Below are 18865 nucleotides of genomic sequence, written 5' to 3'. Positions count from 1 at the left end.
ATTTTTTTATTTTTTTTGCTCCACCTAGTGGAGAGATTATTTCCTTTCCACATGTATAGCATAGCTGAATGTTTACACTTTGTGTTTGGATTTTATATTTTATTTTTGTGTACCTGTTCAGGCACAAATGGGGGATTGTTCAGGAATTTACATCCAAACACCTTAAACCTTTGTCCTCTCTCTCCTTTTGTAATTCATCACCTCCCCCAAATATTCACATAGCTGTGCTAACATACAAAATGGCTTCCAGGAGGCTATCTGTCTACAACAGAATAACCATCCTTTGTCATCCTTTGTCCCCAATTGCCGCCTTTTTCTCATGTCACATGTCTGTACTCTTGGCCACGCCTGCCATTTCATATGACGTACAATGGGGTAGCCAATCACATCCTGGAAGCACCGTACCTTTGTTTTGATTGCATATAAGGCACAGCAAAACCCATAATCGGGACTTCGCTGACTAACCACTCGTTGTTCAGGAAGTCCTTGCGCTCGTATGTTTTTAACAATAAACCAGACTTAACCTTTTGAGCGAATCTTGGTAAATCCTTTTTGACTAGATCAGTTAAAATACGATCACAGTAGTCTGGTGTGTATAGTGTGTAGTCTGATGTGTAGTCTGGTGTGTATGGTGTGTAGTCTGGTGTGTAGTCTGGTGTGTATGGTGTGTAGTCTGGTGTGTATAGTGTGTAGTCTGGTGTGTATAGTGTGTAGTCTGGTGTGTATGGTGTGTAGTCTGGTGTGTAGTCTGGTGTGTATAGTGTGTAGTCTGGTGTGTATAGTGTGTAGTCTGGTGTGTATAGTGTGTAGTCTGGTGTGTATGGTGTGTAGTCTGGTGTGTAGTCTGGTGTGTATGGTGTGTAGTCTGGTGTGTACAGTATGGTGTGTAGTCTGGTGTGTATGGTGTGTAGTCTGGTGTGTATGGTGTGTAGTCTGGTGTGTAGTCTGGTGTGTAGTCTAGTGTGTATGGTGTGTGGTCTGGTGTGTAGTCTGGTGTGTATAGTGTGTAGTCTGGTGTGTAGTCGGGTGTGTATAGTGTGTAGTCTGGTGTGTGTATGGTGTGTAGTCTGGTGTGTAGTCTGGTGTGTATGGTGTGTAGTCTGGTGTGTATAGTGTGTAGTCTGGTGTGTGGTCTGGTGTGTAGTCTGGTATGTATAGTGTGTAGTCTGGTGTGTAGTCTGATGTGTAGTCTGGTGTGTAGTCTGATGTGTAGTCTGGTGTGCAGTCTGGTGTGTGGTCTGGTGTGTAGTCTGGTGTGTATAGTGTGTAGTCTGGTTTGTAGTCTGGTGTGTATGGTGTGTGGTCTGGTGTGTAGTCTGGTGTGTATAGTGTGTAGTCTGGTTTGTAGTCTGGTGTGTATGGTGTGTGGTCTGGTGTGTAGTCTGGTGTGTATAGTGTGTAGTCTGGTGTGTAGTCTGGTGTGTATAGTGTGTAGTCTGGTGTGTAGTCTGGTGTGTGGTCTGGTGTGTGGTCTGGTGTGTAGTCTGGTGTGTATAGTGTGTGGTCTGGTGTGTAGTCTGGTGTGTACAGTGTGTAGTCTGGTGTGTATAGTGTGTAGTCTGGTGTGTATGGTGTGTAGACTGGTGTGTATAGTGTGTAGTCTGGTGTGTATGGTCTGTAGTCTGGTGTGTCTGGTGTGTATGGTGTGTAGTCTGGTGTGTAGTCTGGTGTGTATAGTGTGTAGTCTGGTGTGTAGTCTGGTGTGTATAGTGTGTAGTCTGGTGTGTAGTCTGGTGTGTATAGTGTGTAGTCTGGTGTGTAGTCTGGTGTGTGGTCTGGTGTGTAGTCTGGTGTGTATAGTGTGTAGTCTGGTGTGTGGTCTGGTGTGTATAGTGTGTAGTCTGGTGTGTAGTCTGGTGTGTATGGTGTGTAGTCTGGTGTGTAGTCTGGTGTGTATGGTGTGTAGTCTGGTGTGTCTGGTGTGTATGGTGTGTAGTCTGGTGTGTATAGTGTGTAGTCTGGTGTGTCTGGTGTGTATAGTGTGTAGTCTGGTGTGTAGTCTGGTGTGTATGGTGTGTGGTCTGGTGTGTAGTCTGGTGTGTATAGTGTGTAGTCTGGTGTGTAGTCTGGTGTGTAGTCTGGTGTGTATAGTGTGTAGTCTGGTGTGTATAGTGTGTGGTTTGGTGTGTAGTCTGGTGTGTATAGTGTGTAGTCTGGTGTGTGGTCTGGTGTGTGGTCTGGTGTGTGGTCTGGTGTGTAGTCTGGTGTGTATAGTGTGTAGTCTGGTGTGTGGTCTGGTGTGTAGTCTAGTGTGTATGGTGTGTAGTCTGGTGTGTAGTCTGGTGTGTATGGTGTGTAGTCTGGTGTGTACAGTATGGTGTGTAGTCTGGTGTGTATGGAGTGTATGGTGTGTAGTCTGGTGTGTAGTCTGGTGTGTATAGTGTGTAGTCCGGTGTGTAGTCTGGTGTGTATGGTGTGTGGTCTGGTGTGTAGTCTGGTGTGTATAGTGTGTAGTCTGGTGTGTAGTCTGGTGTGTATAGTGTGTAGTCTGGTGTGTATAGTGTGTAGTCTGGTGTGTAGTCTGGTGTGTATAGTGTGTAGTCTGGTGTGTGGTGTGTAGTCTGGTGTGTGGTCTGTTGTGTACTCTGGTGTGTGGTCTGGTGTGTATAGTGTGTGGTCTGGTGTGTATAGTGTGTAGTCTGGTGTGTATAGTGTGTAGTCTGGTGTGTAGTCTGGCGTGTATAGTGTGTAGTCTGGTGTGTAGTCTGGTGTGTATGGTGTGTATAGCGTGTAGTCTGGTGTGTAGTCTGGTGTGTATAGTGTGTAGTCTGGTGTGTAGTCTGGTGTGTATAGTGTGTAGTCTGGTGTGTAGTCTGGTGTGTATAGTGTGTAGTCTGGTGTGTAGTCTGGTGTGTGGTCTGGTGTGTAGTCTGGTGTGTATAGTGTGTAGTCTGGTGTGTGGTCTGGTGTGTATAGTGTGTAGTCTGGTGTGTAGTCTGGTGTGTGGTCTGGTGTGTGGTCTGGTGTGTATAGTGTGTAGTCTGGTGTGTATAGTGTGTGATCTGGTGTGTAGTCTGGTGTGTATAGTGTGTGGTCTGGTGTGTATAGTGTGTAGTCTGGTGTGTAGCCTGGTGTGTAAAGTGTGTAGTCTGGTGTGTAGTCTGGTGTGTGGTCTAGTGTGTAGTCTGGTGTGTATAGTGTGTAGTCTGGTGTGTATAGTGTGTAGTCTGGTGTGTAGTCTGGTGTGTATAGTGTGTAGTCTGGTGTGTGGTCTGGTGTGTAGTCTGGTGTGTATAGTGTGTAGTCTGGTGTGTAGTCTGGTGTGTATAGTGTGTAGTCTGGTGTGTGGTCTGGTGTGTAGTCTGGTGTGTATAGTGTGTAGTCTGGTGTGTGGTCTGGTGTGTAGTCTGGTGTGTATAGTGTGTAGTCTGGTGTGTAGTCTGGTGTGTATAGTGTGTAGTCTGGTGTGTAGTCTGGTGTGTATAGTGTGTGTATAGTGTGTGGTCTGGTGTGTAGTCTGGTGTGTATAGTGTGTAGTCTGGTGTGTATAGTGTGTGGTTTGGTGTGTAGTCTGGTGTGTATAGTGTGTAGTCTGGTGTGTGGTCTGGTGTGTGGTCTGGTGTGTGGTCTGGTGTGTAGTCTGGTGTGTATAGTGTGTAGTCTGGTGTGTGGTCTGGTGTGTAGTCTAGTGTGTATGGTGTGTAGTCTGGTGTGTAGTCTGGTGTGTATGGTGTGTAGTCTGGTGTGTACAGTATGGTGTGTAGTCTGGTGTGTATGGAGTGTATGGTGTGTAGTCTGGTGTGTAGTCTGGTGTGTATAGTGTGTAGTCCGGTGTGTAGTCTGGTGTGTATGGTGTGTGGTCTGGTGTGTAGTCTGGTGTGTATAGTGTGTAGTCTGGTGTGTAGTCTGGTGTGTATAGTGTGTAGTCTGGTGTGTATAGTGTGTAGTCTGGTGTGTAGTCTGGTGTGTATAGTGTGTAGTCTGGTGTGTGGTGTGTAGTCTGGTGTGTGGTCTGTTGTGTACTCTGGTGTGTGGTCTGGTGTGTATAGTGTGTGGTCTGGTGTGTATAGTGTGTAGTCTGGTGTGTATAGTGTGTAGTCTGGTGTGTAGTCTGGCGTGTATAGTGTGTAGTCTGGTGTGTAGTCTGGTGTGTATGGTGTGTATAGCGTGTAGTCTGGTGTGTAGTCTGGTGTGTATAGTGTGTAGTCTGGTGTGTAGTCTGGTGTGTATAGTGTGTAGTCTGGTGTGTAGTCTGGTGTGTATAGTGTGTAGTCTGGTGTGTAGTCTGGTGTGTGGTCTGGTGTGTAGTCTGGTGTGTATAGTGTGTAGTCTGGTGTGTGGTCTGGTGTGTATAGTGTGTAGTCTGGTGTGTATAGTGTGTTGTCTGGTGTGTAGTCTGGTGTGTGGTCTGGTGTGTGGTCTGGTGTGTATAGTGTGTAGTCTGGTGTGTATAGTGTGTGATCTGGTGTGTAGTCTGGTGTGTATAGTGTGTGGTCTGGTGTGTATAGTGTGTAGTCTGGTGTGTAGCCTGGTGTGTAAAGTGTGTAGTCTGGTGTGTAGTCTGGTGTGTGGTCTAGTGTGTAGTCTGGTGTGTATAGTGTGTAGTCTGGTGTGTATAGTGTGTAGTCTGGTGTGTAGTCTGGTGTGTATAGTGTGTAGTCTGGTGTGTGGTCTGGTGTGTAGTCTGGTGTGTATAGTGTGTAGTCTGGTGTGTAGTCTGGTGTGTATAGTGTGTAGTCTGGTGTGTGGTCTGGTGTGTAGTCTGGTGTGTATAGTGTGTAGTCTGGTGTGTGGTCTGGTGTGTAGTCTGGTGTGTATAGTGTGTAGTCTGGTGTGTAGTCTGGTGTGTATAGTGTGTAGTCTGGTGTGTAGTCTGGTGTGTATAGTGTGTGTATAGTGTGTGGTCTGGTGTGTAGTCTGGTGTGTATAGTGTGTAGTCTGGTGTGTAGTCTGGTGTGTAGTCTGGTGTGTAGTCTGGTGTGTGGTCTGGTGTGTAGTCTAGTGTGTATGGTGTGTAGTCTGGTGTGTAGTCTGGTGTGTATGGTGTGTAGTCTGGTGTGTAGTCTGGTGTGTATGGTGTGTAGTCTGGTGTGTAGTCTGGTGTGTATGGTGTGTAGTCTGGTGTGTACAGTATGGTGTGTAGTCTGGAGTGTAGTCTTGTGTGTAGTCTAGTGTGTATGGTGTGTAGTCTGGAGTGTAGTCTTGTGTGTGGTCTGGTGTGTAGTCTTGTGTAGTGGGGACTGCCGACCTTCCACTTCTTCTGCTGGTAGTGTAGGGGCTCCGGGGCACGGAGGCGCTGATGCGATAGCTCCCTCTAGTGGACGAGGTGTGGCGTGTGGTGTGGTTGAAAAACCTGCATGGCAGCGGTGGCCATTTCCAGGGCTCTACATTCACAACAGACAGGGACAGGACAGGAGGAGGACAGGACAGGACAGGACAGGACAGGAGGAACACAGGACAGGACCGGAGGAACACAGGACAGGAGGAACACAGGACAGGACAGGAGGAACCCAGGACAGGACAGGAGGAACACAGGACAGGACAGGACGAACCCAGGACAGGACAGGACGAACCCAGGACAGGACAGGAGGAACACAGGACAGCACAGGAGGAACACAGGACAGGACAGGAGGAACACAGGACAGGTGAAACCAAAGAACGTTGTGTTCCAGCAGGGGTATGACTTCTTCTAACAGACAGAGAGACAGACAGGTAGATAGATAGATAGATAGATAGATAGATAGATAGATAGATAGATAGATAGATAGATAGATAGATAGATAGATAGATAGATAGATAGATAGATAGATAGATAGATAGATAGATAGATAGATAGATAGATAGATAGGGGCATTTCAGCAGTGGGAAATGACAGGTTCTAATACAGAGTAAGAGTGAGTATAGCAAGTGAACAGACGGACCGGCCTTGTAGCGCAGCGCAGTCTTCTTCTGCCTGACGCCTGACCGCTCGCTGTCCTCCTTGTGCTCATCTCCGTCACCGTCGTCGGCCTCGTCCTCCTCCTCGTCTGTCACACTCTCCTCCCCCTCGTCATCCAGGGACTCTGGACATTATTTATGGGAATGGACCACAGACAGTTCCTCCATGAGCGCTCAAGCTAAACGGTAGCCTTGGTTACCGTCTCTGAGATCAGCGCTATGGTAACACAGACAGGCCCTCTACCGTTCTCTGGACTGACGGCTGTTCTGGTCGCTCCCCGAGGGCTCCTCTTTCTCTCGGCTATGGAGCAGATCCTCTGTGATTCAAATAAAAACAACTTTATTGGGGGGAAAAGAGGCCTAGTTTCTATGTGTGACGCTGTGGAGCAGCCCGGGACACCCTGGACAGCAGGCGCAAATGTGACTGAATAGACTCTCCTGGTTTAATACAGCTGAACTTATATATAGTGAGTCCAGTGCAGAATCACTGAGCCTATTCACTTTATCATTTTCCACTAAGGAAGTGAAGAGTAAAGAGAGAGACAGAGAGGGAGAGAGAGGGAGAGAGAGATAGAGAAAGGAATTGTTGTTAGATGGTTTTGATTGACAAACATACTCCTGGAGCTTGCTCGATCGCCTTGTTGAGAGGGGTCAGGGAAGAATTCTTACAGCTCACTTATCTGGCCCCTGGGTGATTACTGTTTTTTTGCTTCCCTCTGGAATATGTAGAGAGTGGGTCGTATGTCCACCTCCCTTGTTCTCTGTAAAGCGCATTGTGTTGCCTCTGGGTATGAAATGCACTATACAAATAAAGCTTTGATTGATTGATTGATTTGATTGTATTGTTGACATTTGTATATTATTGTATGTTCATTTCTTATTATGTGTCAATGTTAATAGTTCTCTGTATTGCTTTAACCCAGGTTTTTCATCTGTCTGTCATGCCAATAAAGCTTATTTGAATTTGAGAGGAGGTAAATACACAACACATCGCCAGGGAAACAGTGTGCTAGTGAGGAATCAGCTACAGGCATGACTACTTAAGACTACCCCCACTACTGTAGACTACAGACGACTGCCCTGACTACTGTAGACGACTGAAGACTGCCCTGACTACTGTAGACCACTGTAGACTACCATGAATACTATAGACTACTGTAGTCTGGTGTATAGTCTGGTGTGTATGCCTACTGTAGACTATTGTATACTTCCCTCACTACTGTAGACTACCCTGACTAATGTACACTACCCTGACTACTATAGACTACTATGATTACTGTAGACTACCCTGACTAATGTAGGCTACTATGATTACTGTAGACTACCCTGACTAATGTAGGCTACTATGATTACTGTAGACTACCCTGACTACTGTTGACTACCGGGATTACTGTAGACTACCCTGACTACTGTAGATGTCTGTAAACTACCATGAGTACTGTAGACCACTGCAGACTATGCTGACTACTGTAGACTACTGTAGGCTACCTTTACTACTGTAGACTAATGTAGACTGCTCTGACTACTTTAGACTACCCTGACAGCAGTAGACCCATGAAGTGGATTAGAAAGAGCCTGACCCCTCCTTTCAATCTCCTGCTTCTCAGACGACACGTGTCCATCTTCTCCAGGACCACCTCAGCCCTTCTGTAGATACACACATGCAGTGATGTAAATAACTGATGCACAGTGACATCAGGTCAAGGTGTAGGGATCAGGATGTAGGGGTCAGGGTATAGAGGTCAGGGCATAGGGGCCAGGGTGTAGTGGTCTCACACTGACCGTCAAATATTGGCTTCATATCTGGTCACTGTAAAGTGCTTACCTTGTAATCTTTCTGACTGGTCTCCCGGTCTCTGGTGCTGTTGGTTCATTCATGTCTTTAAAGGGGATGACATCATTCTCTGAACCCTGTGAAATGGGAGTAGTAGGCTACAGTAAACGGACTGATGAATAATCCTTCCATGCATGAATTATGACTACCTCAGTCAGGGTTTTTTGGCTAAGTGTTTTTATTGCTCTTTAAGCATGAACAAAAAAAAGTTTTCACTATCGTGCCCAGAGGACTCAGGCTGCTAGGCCTGGTTGTCGAGATAGTCAGTCGACCCTCCCTGCACCTCTAGTTACATTGTAATAACATAAATCAATTGATTTACAGCCAAAAAAGTTACTGCAGATGATGTATTTTCAAGAGCAGTCACAGTAATAGTAGGCTATGAATTGTAGTTGAGTTAGCGATGCATGTGAAATCCAATTTAGTGGGCAGATGATTAATTGTAATTGTCTCCCCATATAAAATCAATCATTGGGAAATGTAACAGTTGCAACTAGCTACTCTAATTCAGTTGTTACTTGATTATTCACCGCCAGACAAGGGTGTCTTCCTATTATAAAAGGATTGGCACGATATTCCTGAGCTGCTGGACACGTCGTGCCTTCCGTCGGCCATATTGGTTTCTTAACATACCTGTTGTGCTTACGGCAGGTGGCCAGAGGGGGCGGTGTGGGTCCAGAGGGGACGGTGCGGGGATTATGAAGTGGCTGATGTGCAACTTTGTCATCAACCATACATACAACGGCTGCGTTGCCGGTGTGATTATGGCCACACGTTGAATATGCTAGCTTGCATCAGTTCAGACATCAGCAACTGTCACTTATAGTGGATTTTGATCACTTACAAACTGATTAGCTAGCCACTAGGCTACATTTAAACTCACGTCGGTCTGTTTGCTGGACATCAAGGTCAGGCGTGCTGACTTTCGGGGATGACTTCCCATACCTGCGGGGATGGAGCATATCACCATCAGGCCTAAGGCGCTTAATAACTTTCAACTTTGACACAATTATTAGATGGCTATTGTAGTTAGTTAATACAGTTAGTAAGTACAGTTAATACAATATAGTATAGTATAGTTAATACCAGTTGTGATTCCCGCTGATCAATAACTGCTCAGGCCAGCGAACCAGTAGGACTCGCTAAACTGGCGATCAGCTGTCAAAACAACCCCGGTTTCTAGGGCTTCATTTCAAAACATCACGTCACACGTTCACAGAGGCGCTAACTGAAGAGTAACACAAAACCGGGGTTCAGAAGTTAAAATTGAAAGAAGCAGCCGAGAAAGAAAAAGCAAAGCTAAAAGAAAGTTGAGATGGCACTATAGCTCCATACTGCTACCAGCGTCAGGTCGCCAGCAGAGCCTGGAGATATGATGTGATAGAACTTCTTTAGGCTATTCGACTGTTGTCAATGTGTAGGTGCGCTAGCAGCTGATTATGTTTTCAATGTCCAGACAGTCGATGTGCAGAGATCTCCCTAACGAGGTCGTCTGTTAGATAACTTGCCATATTTAATTTTAATTAAACAATTTAAACAAGATACATTTTATTGTTCGTACCGTTCAACAGGGGACAAGTTGCTTATGTAGAGATTTAAACTTTATTGACATGTGTCACTCATTCTGATAACCCATTCACACACAACAATTCGCATGCCATTGAGACAAGACAATAGAACTGGGTACAAGTAGCCTATACAAGTTTGTCCTTACAGTAGGCCTAATCATTCATAGTCGACAAGACAGAAAGTACAAAATAAGGCAGAAAGAAACAATAAGTTAACAAAAAAAAGATAAATAATAATAATAAAAATGTAGAAGAAAATAAATAAGTGAACCTTCCAATATTTGCAAGGGAAACTATTACATCACATTACATTCAGATAGATATTTGACACACTTCAAAGCCTTTTTGTTTTAAAATCCTCTAATAGAGTTATAGTAAATTTCAAAGTGATAGAAAAACACTGAAGGTTTTTTCTTTAGGTACTTTGACTTATGTATAAAAAATTACCAAGAGTGATGAATAGGTTGGTGACATATTGGTATTTGTAGGCTAATCTGGGTGAGTGAAATAGAAAATAATATCCACATTCTCTATTAATATAATGGTGTTGTATTTCCCTGAGAGATGATTCTCCATATCTTGCCAGGATTTCTCAGAATGAATACAACCTGTAAATAAATGCCCAATCGATTCTGTTTCTATTTCACAAAAGGTACATTCTTTTTTCACCAGGGGGCAGTATTTGGCAATCATCTCATGCTTATGTAGAGATGTTGGATGTTCCGGGATCCTTGGTTGGAGCTGTGGAGAGGACTCTCCGGGCCAGCAGGTGGGGGTGTTTCCACAAACTTCACTGAAAAAGAAGAAGACATAACAGCTGTGCTACTCTGAGAGACGGAGAACAGGAGCAGACATTAAACTGTTTTTCCACGTGTAAAGAAGAGGTAGGCTAGTGGAATAACGTTATGCACCAGTAGCAGGACACGATCACCGTTCATGTTGTTGGTCTAACAGGCCATGAAAAAGGGCAAGAAACACAAACCGACCTGTGGAAGCCGGGTGACCGGACCCGGACATGCCACAAGACACGGAGGTAACCCAGACACGTTGAGACTGTTCATAACATGTCATCATTATGGATAGTAGGTCCAGCTAGCAAGTACACGGCGAGGGTCGTCTGTCTGGTTCAGAAAGGGACAGCCTGGTGGTGCTGCCCTCCTGACTGTCTGTCAGTGAGAATGTCAGGTCTGGACGGCTGTCAGCAGCGGCTACGTGGAGCTGGACGTACGGCCTCTGTCTGAGAGAGACACGTCCGGAGGTTACTGGTGTGGTGTGTTCAGGGTCTAACCCCCCTCTCCCTGTGTCTGGAGGTTACTGGTGTGGTGTGTTCAGGGTCTAACCCCCTCTCTCTGTGTCTGGAGGTTACTGGTGTGGTGTGTTAGAAGCTGTTGCGTGTTACAGTTGTGTGTTAGAAGCTGGTGTTGTGTGTTAGAGTTGTGTGTTAGAAGCTGGTGTTGTGGGTTAGAAGCTGGTGTTGTGTGTTAGAAGCCGGTGTTGTGTTAGGTGGTGTGTGTTAGAAGGTGTGTGCTTCAGCGTCAGTCCTGGAGGAAGCAGAAGCTGGTGTTGTGTTAGAGTTGTGTGCTAGAAGGTGTTGTGTGTTAGAGTTGTGTGTTAGAAGCTGGTGTTGTGTGTTAGAGTTGTGTGCTAGAAGGTGTTGTGTGTTAGAGTTGTGTGTTAGAAGCTGGTGTTGTGTGTTAGAGTTGTGTGCTAGAAGGTGTTGTGTGTTAGAAACTGGTGTTGTGTGTTAGAGTTGTGTGCTAGAAGGTGTTGTGTGTTAGAGTTGTGTGTTAGAAGCTGGTGTTGTGTGTTAGAGTCGTGTGTTAGAAGCTGGTGTTGTGTGTGTTAGAGTTGTGTGTTAGAAGCTGGTGTTGTGTGTGTTAGAGTTGTGTTTTAGAAGGTGTTGTGTGTTAGAGTTGTGTGTTAGAAGCTGGTGTTGTGTGTTAGAGTTGTGTGTTAGAAGCTGGTGTTGTGTGTTAGAGTTGTGTGTTAGAATCTGGTGTTTTGTGTGTTAGAGTTGTGTTTTAGAAGGTGTTGTGTGTTTGAGTTGTGTGTTAGAAGCTGGTGTGTGTTTCAGAGTCGTGGAGGAAGCAGAAGCTGAGCTGGTTTGTGTTTCAGAGTCGTGGAGGAAGCAGAAGCTGGTTGTTAGAAGCTGGTTTGTGTTTCAGAGTCGTGGAGGAAGCAGAAGCTGGTTGTTAGAAGCTGGTTTGTGTTTCAGAGTCGTGGAGGAAGCAGAAGCTGGTTGTTAGAAGCTGGTTTGTGTTTCAGAGTCAGAGTCGTGGAGGAAGCAGAAGCTGAGCTGGTTTGTGTTTCAGAGTCAGAGTCGTGGAGGAAGCAGAAGCTGGCTGAGGTCCATCAGGCTCTGAACAGAGACCCGGTGGACGTGGAGACGCTGAGGACGGCGGCCGCCTCCCACGGAGGCCTGCTGACCAATGACATCAGGAGGAAGGTGTGGCCTAAACTGCTTAACGTCAACGTCTACAGCCTGCCCCCCAAACCTGGTGAGACACACACACACATATATACACACACATACACATACACATACACATACACACACGCACACACACACACACACACACACACACATAAACACACACACATACACACCACCCTAACATCATGGTAATGAATCCTGTTGTTGTTGTTGTTGTTATTGTTGTTGTTGTTGTGTTGTGTGTGCTGCAGGCAGGCATGTGAGGGAGAACCACAAGGACTACAACCAGGTTCTACTGGACGTCCGCAGGTCCATGAGGCGGTTCCCCCGGGGTACGCTGATCAGTACTGATCCCTGACCAGCTGAGAACCGATCACTGACCATCTGAGTACTTATCACTGACCAGCTGAGTACTGATCCCTGACAAGCTGAGAACCGATCACTGACCAGCTGAGTACTGATCACTGACCAGCTGAGAACTGATCCCTGACCAGCTGAGAACTGATCCCTGACCAGCTGAGAACTGATCCCTGACCAGCTGAGAACTGATCCCTGACCAGCTGAGTACTGATCCCTGACCAGCTGAGAACTGATCACTGACCAGCTGAGAACTGATCACTGACCAGCTGAGAACCGATCCCTGACCAGCTGAGTACTATCACTGACCAGCTGAGAACTGATCACTGACCAGCTGAGAACTGATCACTGACCAGCTGAGAACCGATCACTGACCAGCTGAGAACCGATCACTGACCAGCTGAGAACTGATCCCTGACCAGCTGAGAACTGATCCCTGACCAGCTGAGAACTGAACACTGACCAGCTGAGAACTGATCCCTGACCAGCTGAGTACTGATCCCTGACCAGCTGAGAACTGATCCCTGACCAGCTGAAAGGACACAGTCTCTCCTGAGTGCATTCTGACTCATGGGGTGCATCTCAACAGTGTATTCAGGTTTGCTCGTCTGTCCTTTCTGGGAGATGGAGGACAGTAGATGGACCAGCAGGATGTCCTCTCTGCTCTGGGAGATGGAGGACAGTAGATGGACCAGCAGGATGTCCTCTCTGCTCTGGGAGGCACACTGGACATTCCACAGATTCCTCATTCCTAGTTTAGAGGTCACACTCAGCTGTTCTCCCTCATGTTCTCCTGTGTTCTCCCTCATGTTCTTCTGTGTTCTCCTTCATGTTCTCCTGTGTTCTCCTTCATGTTCTCCTGTGTTCTCCTTCATGTTCTCCTTCCTGTTCTCCTGTGTTCTCCCTCATGTTCTCCTGTGTTCTCCCTCATGTTCTCCTGTGTTCTCCTTCATGTTCTCATGTGTTCTCCTTCGATGCTATCCTGTCTTCTTCTTCATGTTCTGTGTTCTCCTGTATGTTCTCCTGTGTTCTCCTGTATGTTCTCCTGTGTTCTTCTGTGTTCTCCTGTATGTTCTCCTGTATGTTCTCCTGTGTTCTCCTGTGTTCTCCTTCATGTTCTCCTGTGTTCCCCAGGCATGCGTGTAGAAGAGCGGGAGGTTCTCCAGGAGCAGCTCATAGACATCATCCTGGATGTTCTTCTGCGGAACCCACAGCTGCACTACTACCAGGGATACCATGACATTGTTGTCACTTTCCTATTGGTGGTTGGGGAGCGCATGGCCGTCCCCATGGTGGAGACACTGTCCAATCACCACTTGAGGTAGAGAACCCCCCCCCCCCATCCTCCTCTGAGTATTTGGACAAAGAGAGGAGACTAAATAAACACTTTTACCATTGCTCCTCCTCCTCTCCTTTTCTCTCCTCCTCTCCCTTGTCCTCCTGTCTTCTCCTCTCCTCTCCTCTCCTCTCCTCTCCTCTCCTCTCCTCTCCTCTCCTCTCCTCTCCTCTCCTCTCCTCTCCTCTCCCCTCTCCTCCTCTCTCCCCCTCTCTCCTCTCCTCCTCTCTTCTCTCCTCCCCTCTTCTCTCCTCCCCTCTCCTCCTCTCTCCTCTCCCCCTCTCTCCTCTCCCCCTCTCTCCTCCTCTCTCCTCTCCCAGAGACTTCATGGACCCCACCATGGACAGCACCAAGCACATCCTCAACTACCTGATGCCCATCCTGGAACAGGTGGACCCAGAGCTGCACACATTTATGACCAGGTACTGGTCTCTCCACACACCACACATTTATGACCCGGTACTGGTCTCTCCACACACCACACATTTATGACCCGGTACTGGTCTCTCCACACACCACACATTTATGACCCGGTACTGGTCTCTCCACACACCACACACATTTATGACCTGGTACTGGTCTCTCCACACACCACACATTTATGACCAGGTACTGGTCTCTCCACACACCACACATTTATGACCTGGTACTGGTCTCTCCACACACACACATTTATGGCCCGGTATGGTCTCTTCACACACCACACATTTATGACCCGGTACTGGTCTCTCCACACACACACATTTATGACCCGGTACTGGTCTCTCCACACACGCACACATTTATGACCTGGTACTGGTCTCTCCACACACGCACACGCGTATACACACACACGCACACGCGCATACACACACGCACACGCGTATACACACGTCTGATGCTGTATAGCCCAGCGATCCTGCCATCCTTGCTCTCACCAGCAGAGGGTGGTAGAGGATTGTGTGTGTGTGTGTGTGTGTGTGTGTGTGTGTGTGTGTGTGTGTGTGTGTGTGTGTGTGTGTGTGTGTGTGTGTGTGTGTGTGTGTGTGTGTGTGTGTGTGTGTGTGTGTGTGTGTGTGTGTGTGTGTGTGTGTGTGTGTGTGTGTGTGTGTGTGTTGTGTGGGTGTGTGGGTGTGTGTTTTTTTTCTCTTTTCTCTTTCTGGTCCAGATACAGAAGCTCTGTTTTATCCCCACAAGTTTTTCTAAATCTCAGCCCAAAGCCCCAGGAGGAGGATCATAGCGCAGTGTGACCTGTGACCTCCAGTCCCCATGCACGGCTAGATCTGCTGATAGATGCCGGATAGATACCAGATAGATACCAGCAGGTTAAATATCTGGACTGACCAGGACAAATCCTGTAGTGGAAGGTGGAAGGTGTTGCAGGGCGGAGGTGATGATGATGATGGTGATGATGATGAAGGTGTTGCTGTGTGTTGCAGGGCGGAGGTGGGCACCATCTTTGCGCTGAGCTGGCTGATCACGTGGTACGGTCACGTCCTGAGTGACTTCAGACACGTGCTCCGCCTCTACGACTTCTTCCTGGCCTCACACCCCCTCATGCCCATCTACTTCGCTGCCACGGTAACGCCCCTCTCTCCGCCCCTGGTCCCGGGTGTCGGGTGAGATCAGTCCAATGTAGCCGCGCCTCCTCCGCTCTCTCCTCTGTCTCTCCTCTGGTCTCTCCTCTGGTCTCTCCTCCTGTCTCTCCTCCTGTCTCTCCTCTCTCTCCTCCCTCTCTCCTCCGCTCTCTCCTCTCTCTCCTCCCTCTCTCCTCCCTCTTTCCTCTGTCTCTCCTCTGGTCTCTCCTCTGGTCTCTCCTCTGGTCTCTCCTCTGGTGTCTCCTCTGTCTCTCTGTCTCACCTCTGTCTCACCTCTGTCTCACCTCTGTCTCTCCTCTGTCTCTCCTCTGTCTCACCTCTGTCTCTCCTCTGGTCTCTCCTCTGTCTCTCCAGATCGTGCTGCACCGCCAGGCGGAGGTGCTGAGGTCAGAGTGTGACATGGCCATGGTTCACCACCTGCTGTCCCAGCTCCCCCAGGACCTGCCGTACCAGAGCCTGGTAGAGCGAGCCCACAGCCTGTTCCTCCAGTACCCGCCCGGACTCCTGGCCCAGCGAGCAGCCCTGCAGCCCCGCAAGAGGTGACTGCTCAGCACGGCACAGGAGAGGAGGGGGGGTGTGTGTGTGTGTGTGTGTGTGTGTGTGTGTGTGTGTGTGTGTGTGTGTGTGTGTGTGTGTGTGTGTGTGTGTGTGTGTGTGTGTGTGTGTGTGTGTGTGTGTGTGTGTGTGTGTGTGTGTGTGTGTGTGTGAGAGAGAGAGAGAGAGGGGTGTGTGCAGTGTTCATGATGCTATCAGACTCTGCAGGGGGTCATGAATACCCTCAATGATCGGAGGAATTCTCTCTTCCCCCCCCCCCCCCCCCCCTCTCTCTCTCTCTCTCTCTTTCTCCCCCCCCCCCTCTCTCTCTCTCTCTGTCTCGTTATTTCTCTTTTTCATGCGAGGAACAGAGGGGAGGAGGTCTTCAGACAGAGATTTAAAGAGAGAGAGATGGAGAGAGAGAGCTAAAGAGATATGTGTGTCTCATTCTCTGGGCAGTGAAAGGCAGTGTACTACTACTCACCAGAAACTCACAAGTGCATCTCCTTTCTGAACAAGTGACCAAGAGCAGAATCTAGTGCTGAAGCCAAAGTGCAAGAATAGCAAACTAAAAATACAATAGGTGCTTAAGAGGGTAGTACTTCTGGAAGAGGTGAGTTTTGAAGTGTCGAACAACACTTTCAAAAGTGTCGAGCAACAAAGCATAAATTAGGCTTTAGAGGGTGTTTAACCATAACTAATCCTAACCTCCCTCTCTCTCCCTCTATCTCTCTCCCTCTCTTTCTCTCACTCTCCCTCTCTCTCCCTCCCTCCCTCCCTCTCTCTCTCTCTCTCTCTCTCTCTCCCTCCCAGCATCACCATCAGTTCGTTCCAGTCGTTCCAGCAGACCACGCAGCTCCAGAGGCCAGACTGGGTTCTACGGAGGAGGGGGGCGCGGGGGTCAGAGGGCATGGGGGCGGGGCCGGGGCAGCGGGGCGTGGCGGGGCCGGGAGGGGGCAGCCCGGTGGTGAGGGTGGTGGTGTGGGGCATCTCCGCCACCCTCGGGGCCGCTGCCCTGGCCGTGGTCCAGTCCGCCCTGGAGTGGGCGCCGGACCTCCTCATGCAGCTGTTCTAGGGATGTTAACATTTAATTGACTATCAATTAATTGCCGATAAGAATTTACTCTAATAAGATTTGGTTACTCGATTAACTGCTTGTTACTGGAACAGTACTTTTTTTTTTATGTTATCAACGGGAGTTGCGTGAAATGTAATCATGATTTAAGGTCTGACTGCACATGAGGGCGCCCTGCCATGTAGTGAAGGCTAATTGGGATGCCGGGAAATTTCAACGACAAAGCGGAAGAAAACACAAAAATGAAGCCAGCAAAGCGCAGTCCAGTGCAGGACGTTCTTATCAATTAATCAACTATTGTTTGTTAAGGTTAACAGTTATCGATTAATGAAATTCCTTGAAATTTGCAACCCTAAGCTGTTCTGAGGGACCCTCCTCCTCCACCCCCCTCCCATGGTAGATGGTAAACGGACTGTGCTCATACAGAGATTTTTATCCAAAGCGCTTCACAATGAAGGCCTCTCATTCACCCATTCACACACTAATAGCAGCAGCTGCCATGCAAGGTGCTAGCCTGCTCACTGGGAGTGATTTGGGGTTCAGTGTCACTTCGACATGAGGACAGGAGGAGCTGGGATTCGAACCGCCGACCCTACAATTGGGCGCCCCCCCCCCCTCCTCCACCAGGGGTCTCAGGACTTCCTCCTCCAGCTGTTCTGATGGAGATGTCTGGAGCCTCTACCACTGACCAGTCCAGGAGGGAGGAGGGGAGGAGGGGAGGAGGGATGAATGAGAAAGGGGAGAGCAGATGGGGCGAAGGGTAGAGGGAACACAAAGGGATCATGGGGGTAGTATTTGGGGACAGAAAGAGTACTGTGTTGTCTGTCAGTTTGTGCCAAACTGTCCTCTATGAGAGAGACGGAGAGAGAGTGTGTGTAATATATTTATTGCGTAGTGTTTTTATCTGTGTGTTTGTGTCCTGTGCTCTACCAAGTCCAGTCAGGTGCAGCTCAGTAGAGCAGGGTCAGGGTTAGGGTCAGGCCTGCTGAGGTGACGGGGTCAGGGATCAGGGTTAGGGTCAGACCTGCTGAGGTCACGGGGTCAGACTAGTCTCACAAAGCATGGGCAGAGGGGAGGAGCCAGAGCATCAGCCTGCCTTTCAGATCCAGCTGCATTTGAACATTGTTTCATCAGGAGTGTGTAGTCAGGACTGAATAAAAACTAATTTAGGTAAAATACACTTTGCCGTTTGTGTAATAAAACCCTCTGTGATGTGAGAGTTAATGTGGAAGGACGTCCAGGGGAATCGCACCTTGAGTGCCAGACGTGCTCCCGACAGCTTGCTAGAGTGCAGGACTCATTAGCGATACTCATTGGTGTCCAGGAATATCATATCGTTCCCAGAAGTCCTTGCCATAGTGAGAGCTCCTGGGTAATCATAATAGGGTCAGACCTGAATGTAAGCAGATACTATGAACACACTCAGGCTCAGTAAGGGACAGCTGTATCTGATCAGATGGAGTTGGTGTTTGTTGTGAATATTTAACCTTTTAAACGGGTCTGTATGTTGAGTGGTGTGTTTGGTTGGAGCAGTTAGGCCACGCCCACACAGGTCACCTGGACAGAGACAGTTGATGTCACCTGCCCATATAGATGTTGCTCTGATTGGCAGATGACTGGTCTGCATCTGTCCACTCTTCCAAATGTCTGGATCAGTCAAACAGAAATAGAATTCCTAAATGACACGTATTGACATGTTCTCCTAAATGACGTGTATGGACCAGGTATAGACATGTTCTCCTAAATGACATGTATAGACCAGGTATGGACATGTTCTCCTAAATGACATGTATGGACCAGGTATGGACATGTTCTCCTAAATGACGTGTATAGACCAGGTATGGACATGTTCTCCTAAATGACGTGTATAGACCAGGTATGGACATGTTCTCCGGTCCAGGTCTTGTCCAGGTCCGGTTCAGCCCGTAGCCCTCGTGAGCTGCTCAGCTCTGCAGCTCTGCTTCACCGTAGTCCTGCTGTGCTCTGTGACTTCCTGCTGTCTGTTTACCTGTGGTCAGCTGCAATACTCCATACTCAGCTACTTATCACTGGCGTTTGATGCTGTTGTAAGGTGGGGTGGTATTGATACCAGATACAGCTGTTTATATTGATACCAAATCCAGCTGTTTATATTTGTGTAATTCAGGTCCACTGGGGACTGGGTGAACAGTCTATGTTTGGATATGCAGAAGAACGAGAATAAAGAAATCTGAATGTAAACATGTCAGCTGGTCTCTGGTCATTGTGTCACAGTCCCTGGTGGTTCATATGGC

General features: G+C 47.9%; 2 protein-coding genes across 2 annotated transcripts in view; one reads left to right on the top strand and one right to left on the bottom strand.

The window, feature by feature from the left end:
• LOC311322820 (ATPase family AAA domain-containing protein 2-like) overlaps positions 1 to 8681 on the bottom strand; it is a gene marked incomplete at both ends in the record, with an annotated part of 47071 nt that extends 38390 nt beyond the window's left edge. The window contains 3 exon segments of the mRNA XM_084454938.1: positions 5189 to 5324; positions 5862 to 6002; positions 8657 to 8681. Coding sequence (XP_084311064.1) covers positions 5189 to 5324; positions 5862 to 6002; positions 8657 to 8681 — 302 coding nt within the window.
• A 1442-nt stretch (positions 8682 to 10123) lies between these two features.
• On the top strand, positions 10124 to 18732 carry LOC311323166 (TBC1 domain family member 20). The gene is made up of 8 exons (XM_084455333.1): positions 10124 to 10312; positions 11592 to 11777; positions 11965 to 12045; positions 13205 to 13391; positions 13727 to 13828; positions 14825 to 14966; positions 15338 to 15522; positions 16331 to 18732. Exons 1-8 carry the CDS (start codon positions 10237 to 10239, stop codon positions 16590 to 16592), a joined length of 1221 nt encoding a protein of 406 aa, XP_084311459.1. The 5' UTR covers positions 10124 to 10236; the 3' UTR covers positions 16593 to 18732.
• Positions 18733 to 18865: the final 133 nt, after the last annotated feature.

This window comes from Borostomias antarcticus, assembly GCF_949987555.1.
Source record: "Borostomias antarcticus genome assembly, chromosome: 21".
Classification (NCBI taxonomy): domain Eukaryota; kingdom Metazoa; phylum Chordata; class Actinopteri; order Stomiiformes; family Stomiidae; genus Borostomias; species Borostomias antarcticus.
Note: the sequence above shows the minus strand (reverse complement) of the source record. Positions and strands in the feature narration are given on the sequence as shown.